This window comes from Austrofundulus limnaeus, unplaced genomic scaffold (genome assembly GCF_001266775.1).
Source record: "Austrofundulus limnaeus strain Quisiro unplaced genomic scaffold, Austrofundulus_limnaeus-1.0 Scaffold165, whole genome shotgun sequence".
NCBI classification, from domain to species: Eukaryota; Metazoa; Chordata; class Actinopteri; order Cyprinodontiformes; family Rivulidae; genus Austrofundulus; species Austrofundulus limnaeus.
The window spans coordinates 382711-390670 of NW_013952567.1; the positions used below are offsets into that span (position 1 = coordinate 382711).

A 7960-nucleotide genomic window follows, 5' to 3' on the forward strand; every position below is an offset into this window, starting at 1 on the left:
CATTAGCACCTCTAGTAATATATTTACTGGGAAAAATGGTGACGTGTTCAATACTTATTTTACCCGCTGTATTTATCACATTACGTACACTGAAACTGTAACATTGGACCTTATAACACATTCAAAGTTAATGTCCTTGACCTTTGTGCAAGCAGTAGAGCCCACATATTTGTTTTTAACCTTTATTTATAAATAACCATGAATCACTAAGACCCAGGATGGATGTAATTAAATTTAATAGCACAGGAGAACATACAGTATTATATACACTTTTTTGTTTTTATTTTACTGATGATGTTTTCACAAAGACAAAGAGTGTCATTAAAAGATTGGAAGGTGTTGGCTACATCATGGCATCAAAGATATCATTCCTAGCAGGAAGATGACAGCTGGAGAGGCAACCAAACCAGGAGAGAACCCAGAAAGTCTAGATGAAAGAAAATAATTGATTAAAGACATATATCTTTGGGATTCTGAACTGTATTAAAATACCTGAAAAGAACACATCACACACACAATGCTTCTTATTATTTTTGTATTGCTAAAAAGGGAACTTTGTATTGTAAAATACAACTATTATATTTATGACTGCATAGATGTAAATATCATTTATCGTAATACACAAGAATTTTTATTATTTGATCCAAATATATTTTCCATCGTACTAACACTTTCCATGGCATCATCTTTCCTTGGCCTGCCATAATGTTTCTTTTTTTCAAGTGTAAAACATGATGAATGTGTTTTTACCTTTTGTCATCTGTTGTTGTTGGAGGGCGGTTAGTCAATGTATTCCTGTAACAGTGACAGCATTATTTGACCACAGAGAAAAGCAATACAATAACTACATGAAAAACAATGGGGTCATGCAAATAAATACATTTACTATTAGAATAAACATTTTTCAGCATACTAACACGATCGATTGCCTTAAATATGTAAAAAATTACAGCAATGTTTGGGTTGCTATAATGATTTTTTACATATTTTTTGTAATGCATAATCAATGTGTAGATACCTGTTGTTAGTTGTTGTTCTATGAGGTGGACTGATGGTGGATGAGTTCCTGTAAAAGTACAGAATATTTGACATGGAAACTGAAATCAAGCTTTGATGATAAAGCCAAAATCTTTTCAAGCTTTGATTTACAAGGTAAAAATGTTGCAATGAGATTATACAGTATACACTGATAAGTTTTCTCACCATGTTGAAGCTAGGCCTTCAAACTGAGGGATGGGAGAATGTGTAATGCTCGTTGGTCTCACTTGAGGACATGGCAGAGTACTTCCATTAACTAGAGGAGTGATGTCTATTAAAAATAAAAAAAAAATAAGGTTGAAAAGTTAAAGTCTGAAAGCAAAACTTAATTTTTTCCCTATACAGTACAGAATTTTTTTAGTTGTCTATCCTGCCATTCAAGTTGATGAAAACCTGCATTCCAAAGTCCCACAAGCAGTAAGGCATATGGTGAAGTACCTACTGCATAAATTTCAAACTACATCCAAACATTACTCTCAAAAACTTCTGCCCTTTTTATACATTGACAATTGGAAAAAGTGGAGTTTTTAATCTGAGCAGACAACTCTATTTTTTAATCAGATAATGACTAAATATATAAATAGTTCATCAGTTTGAAGGGTTTAGTCGCGCCTTGTGGGATTTCAGCTTACATTCAGGACAAATGTTGCTTTTCCTTCACACAGACTAATATACTTGCTAATGATGTTCATGGTAACAGTTTTTTTTTTTGCAAATATTGCTGGTGCCTTCATACTTTCCAAATGTTTTTTTTTTTTTTTTGCTGGTAGGCTCCATATATTTTTATTTATTTCGTTATTTATTGAATACCCTTCTCAGTTGATTTACTTGAGTAGTTACTTAGTTATGGCTGCTTTTTCTGAATATCCCTCAGGCAACCTGATCAGATTCCCAAGGACCTCAAGTGACTCTTTCCAATGTGGAGGAGGAATGGCACTAAGTACCACCCATATGACGAAGCTCCTTACCCTGTCAGGTGTAATTTTAGGGAATGAAAGTCAAGTAGACTTAACAGTAAATCAAGAGCTTCTTGTTTCACCTGTCTACAGAAAAACAAGCACAATTACATGCATTCAACTTACCTTCAAAGCTAAATGTAAAGATGGCACTCCCTCCCTTGAGGAAATCTCTGAATTGCATTTCTTCCAGTGTCATGAAAGATAGGTGCCCCCACAGCATGCCACCAAAGACTAACTCAGCATTCTCATAAAAAACTCCTCTCCCAGCCTCTTGAGGATTGTCCCAGAGAAAGGTGCCTGTCCATTAAAAGCATGTACAATAATAATGATAATTATGTTAACTGGACATCTCTTTTCTTTGTAATTTCAAAAGGATTTTAAAAACTTACCGTTCAGAGTCAGATCATTTCGTTTTGACGTGAAACTCAATTGTTTTGACATCTGGTGTTGCATGTTGGGGTTCTGATCCAGCATTTGGAAAGTCATTTGCCTTTGTAGGCAGGGCCACTTCAGCTGACCATCATTGTCACCAGACAGGAGCTGCACAAACATTCCAACATGTGTCTGGTAGAGTATAACTGCAACCCTGTAGGCATAGCCATCTTTGGAGTACTGCCGTGGACTGTACAATCTGGTTCCAGATTTACTATTATTTAAACAGTTCTCAAARTCATCAACCTGYAAAATAACATGTGGACACTCTGTCTCTGAGAGGTTGATGTCATCAATGGAGAAGCCTCCTGTAGAGTTTTTAAAGYGTTTCCAAACCTCAAACACAACCTGGAACTGCTTGGTTGAATTCAGAGAAACATGGTGGAGCTTCCAGTGAGATGTTGGTGGGCCTGCAGGGTGGGTTCTGGATTACTATGCTGAGTTATTGAAATTTCATCAGGTGCACAAGTGACAATGCAAAGTGTCATTACCAGTGATCYGTTCCATGAGTTGAAGAGTTCCTATGGAGTCCTGTTCATCTTCAAACTCTCTGATCCAAATGTTGAGTTCATCTGAGTTGTTTCCACTGTAATGATAGTAGAACTGCAGACACTGGACCCTACATTCTCTTTTAGGGCTAAATCTTTKTGTTTCCAGTTGGACTGAATCTCCTTCTTGACCCAGTGCAGTGCTGGTATGAACAAAGTGGCCTGCTTCCTGGTCTGTATAAAGTTCAACATAATTGTGAAAAACACATTACAGGTCAGGAGAGTGCAGTTTTAGATTACAATGTAATTTCATCTTTTAAAAAAAAGAAGCAGAATTTTGCAACAAAAAATAAAATGTCCTAAAACTTCAAACGTGTTTTTGCTTGTGTTTGAGAAAATAAAAACATGTTTTGTGACACTTTTAGTTATTTTAAAATGTAATTATTTTTTACAGTAGTTAGAATTACACTGAAAGTGAACTTACAAAACAAATACATAAATAAAACAATCTGGACTGATTTATTTAAAATTTCTCTGATTTAGTGATTTGCAACAGGGTATGGAAATCTATAATTACCATTATTGCCATTCCCACTGGGTAAACTGGTGTGATCAGAGCTTGGACCCCCATCTACTTGTGTAACCACTTCCCAGCGACTKCCGTTTTGAGACTTCTGGCTCATTTCACACATCGTCCCATTAGAAAAATCACAGTTAAACATAAAGGCAACTGTTGAATCTGAGGAAATTAACAAAAATTGCAACATTTTTATAAAACGTACTCTAGGCCAGATTTCTCTTGTGACAAATATTCATAATGAACATGTATGGAGTATGTGAGGAGCCCCAAAATGTGAATTAACAACTAAACAATAATAATAATAGGTACCTGCTCAAAACCTGTAATAGTTTAATAATACTAGTATCGTACAATAAATGTTGTGTTGTAGTGGTTCTTGTAATTGAATTATATTCACATTAGAATGGAATTTTTTAAAGTGGAACCAGACATTTTTGAGCGGTGGATCAATAACTTACATCTCAGTTATTAAAGTTCAGGTGCAAATTTATGTTTTTCTTTTCAATTCTTATTTAACATGAGCAACATTACAAAATAGAAAATAAACTTTCTTTAAACACTTACTGCATTTGTAGAGAAGATTTAACTCCTGAATGTCTCTAGGACTCATTCCCAGTTCTTGACCAATTACATCTTGGTATTTTGGGTCTATGGTAATGATTGTGGAGCCATTGCCATTGCTGAAYGCATTTTTTCCATAGTGCATCACTGACCAGTAGTCATATGGGACTCCATGGGTGGTGCTGTTTTCTCTATCAATTGTCTCAAATTCAGACTCATGACCTTGAAATCACATAAAAAAGCCAAAAGATTGTCAAATATAAATGTTAAAATTAACCAAAAATCAATATAGAATATTGCAATAAAATATCTTCAAAAAAGTTCCAATAGAACATAATTCATAACAACTTAGCACTTGCAAAACTGATATGCTTCACACATATTACACATTTAAAAAGAAAAAATAGAATATTCAAGCAAAAGTGTTGAACCTTTCAAAACGTTGCCTAATACAATCTTCACATAATCGTCTTTGTCATATCGAGACTGTTCATGTTGGAAACCAAGAGCATGAAGAACCTCATGTTCAACAACGGCAAGCAAATCACAGCCTATTCCAATAGAGAGGTTCTGCCCATTTGTGAATTCTCGGCCAACAWATGAAGAACACCTAGAATTGAAAAAATAAAAACACTGGTCAGTAATAACCCATTTTTTYCATTATAAAATCAAAGCAGAAGTAKAATWTAAAAATATCCGGTTACAGTCAGGATCTGTGTAAAAATATAACATACCACCCTAAATTTTGGATAGAGAGGTAATAGTCCTCAGAGTCCTTTTCTTTAAAGTCGACACATGACTTTATCCTGAACTGGTCAAACGCTCTCAGGATGATTCCTTTGGCATTCATCTCTTCCATTGTCCACAAAATTGCAGTGTAAATATAAACATACAAATGTTAAACTTACAAAGGTGGATTTACTTTTACCTGTTAGACCAACAGGTAACCAAAAACATTTTATTTTACACATTAACACACATACAGTATATATGAATTACAAACAAAAACAAAAATGCTATTTACCCAGGTTACGGTCCAAAACATAAGGAACTGGGGACGGCCACAGTTTGTCCCCACCAAGTGTTGTACTTCTTTTTCTGTTTGGAGCCTGAAATAAAAGAGGAATAACACATTTAGACACTAAACATGCCTTACTTTTATTTTTTAACAAAAAAAATGTTTTGGACTTGCCTTCCAAATATCATCAAGTACTAGATCTAAGATAAAAGTTATTTGAACACATAAATCAGACGCTTGATCAGAAATACATTTTAATGCAAGAACAAATAAACAAATAATCAAAAGGTCAATTAAAAATACATTTAAAAAATAATATTGCATTACCTTTACTGTTCTTGCTTTCACTGATGTCTACAAAAAACAGGATGCAAGTTCATGAAAAATGTATGATTTTTTATTATGATGATGAATAAACAATAATAATGCTTACCCACTATGTCTGGTTTTATCTGGATTAAAACAATACAACAATACAAAAATAAGTTATTACAGTATATTTAAGCATAAATCCAATTTTGAACCAACACTGTGTGTATTAAAGTTTGCAAAGTAAAACAAATCCAATATTACAAGTATTTTAAATTAAGTATGTGTTATGTGACCAATGATATGCCTTTCATAAAATGTTTTTTTTGCATTTACTTTGCATCAGCTCATGTAGCTTCTACAAAAAAATTCTAGATAATTTCAGGCAATAATTATTCATATCCTAGACTCAAAGATATGCAAAAATTCAGAAACTCCAGAAACTGATTTGATTTATGAATACTTACTGTGCTTGCAGGAATAATTTAAAATCAGTTTAATTAACCTGTTATTTTACATAGGAGAAGCATATTGTGACAGTGAGAATGCTGTACACGCAACATTGTACAGAACTTGTCACAAGTTATACAGAGAACTGTGCTCAGCCTGTGTGATACGACACATTTAACCATCAGCACTTAGAAACTCAGCTGCAACATTTTACTGGTTGTTCAAAAACTTTGACCRCTATAATTAAATGTGTGCAAAGTTGAATATTTGCAGCTTATATGTGATTACTGCTGTTTTAGTTTTAAATGCATTGTTCAATTCAAAGTCCAAATTTCCACTACAGTTGCTTTTATTGACGTTGAAAGACATTTGATAAACCAGTTTTGATCTGATGTTAAACAGCTTCTATACTTCATTTTTTAATGTTGAATACTGATGCAATCTGTAAAACAAAAGTTTTAAAGTACATATAGAAATAAAAGTACTTACTATGTATATAGAAAATGCTGCTGGGAGAACCAAGATTATAAGAAAAACACAGCCTTTCATCTCCATATTGAGTATTGGGCTAAATGAATGGGAACAATTGAGACACAGTATGCATTTAAATTACTTCACTTAAATTTGATTTGATTTAATAAATAAATACACACCTGCTTACCTTCAGCCACGTTGCCTGTTCAACTTCAAATGAGAAGCTCATCAACCTCAGAAAGGTTTAAGCCAACAGCAAAACATAATATCAGATGTGTCAGCATGCTGGTTATTGTTTCTTTTTTTTTTTTTTTTAGATAAAAATGTCCTGTCTCATGCTTTATTTTCACATGTGCTTTGGACAAATAAATGCTTTAGTACTACTCTGTTGTGTGTAAACAGTTTTAAGTTTTTCTAGCTTCTTATAAAAGGCTAATTATTGCAGGCTGTGTGAATGTGATTTATTTTTTATATCTTGATTTAAATAAGTATCAAACTCAAATATGCAAAGACCAATATGTATACCAAGACATTTGTTTTGGACAAAATATAGTTGCTGTGGAGATTGTATTTTTCATTGCAATAGACAGTGTGCAAATAATCAATTTTAATACAAAACAAAAGTAACAAAAGATGACATTCTTTGTTAAAATTTTATTACTGACATTTGTCAGCTGACATTGTAGACCTTGTGAAGCTTTGAGAATGTTTTTAGTCACAATTTAAAACCTATGCAGTCATATTAATATGAAAATCTAACACATTCTTAAGATTGCAGGTCTCTTGCAAGGAATGCCCAGACCTGGAGGCAACCTTTTGTACATGTATTTGATCTGCGGGAGACTCTAGAGTACCTGGTCAAAATCCTTGCAAACACCAGGAAAACATGCAAACTCCACACAGAAAGACCACAAGTGTGAATCGAAAATTGAACCAGGACCTTCTTGCTATGAGAGAGCAGTGCTAATCACTGAGCCACCATGTTGCCATAATCACTTTAAGGGCTCGACACRCGGGAGGCGACGTCGCTCGCTCTCCRTTCATTTCCTATGTAGCCTGTGCCTCCTCCAGCTAAGCGACCGGCGAAAATAGTGCATGTGAAATTTTGCGCTCGTACACGTAGACGTGCACACGCGAGCTTGCGACGTGACAAATGAAAGCTGAAAAATGTTCAACTTTTGTCGCTGTCACTTAGCGTACAACCAATCAGCGAGGGTTTCATTGACTGACCAATGAGAGGAGAGTATGCTACACACTGCAGTTAGCTAACACTTTCACCTAGGGATTACTAAAAAAGGCAGCTTTGTGGGAATTTGTTGGCACCAGGGTGAAGTTTATGGTAAGTTTTTCCTCATAAAATTGTATCTTGATGTGCATTTGTTTGTCAATATCATTAGCATCGCAAGATTTGTTTAGTTTACATGTCCGTGATGCACACCCGCCTTCAGAGTTGAGAACCAATCAAATTTCGTGAAGACAAGCGACCTGATTAGGGCTCGACACGCGGGAGGCGACGTCGCTCGCTCTCCATTCATTTCCTATGGAGCCTGTGCCTCCTCCAGCTTAGCGACCGGCGAAAATAGTGCATGTGAAATTTCGCGCTCGTACACGTAGACGTGCACACGTGAGCTTGCAACGCGACATATGAAAG

The 7960-nt window shown here is 34.9% G+C and overlaps 1 protein-coding gene across 1 annotated transcript; it reads right to left on the minus strand.

The window, feature by feature from the left end:
- Positions 1-2670: 2670 nt before the first annotated feature.
- On the minus strand, positions 2671-4658 carry LOC106523730 (meprin A subunit beta; the record flags this gene model as incomplete). The annotated part of the gene is made up of 5 exons (XM_014017257.1): positions 2671-2675; positions 2921-3151; positions 3495-3656; positions 4062-4280; positions 4490-4658. Coding segments are annotated over 5 exons (786 nt in total), but the record flags the coding sequence as incomplete, so codon positions are not given.
- Positions 4659-7960: the final 3302 nt, after the last annotated feature.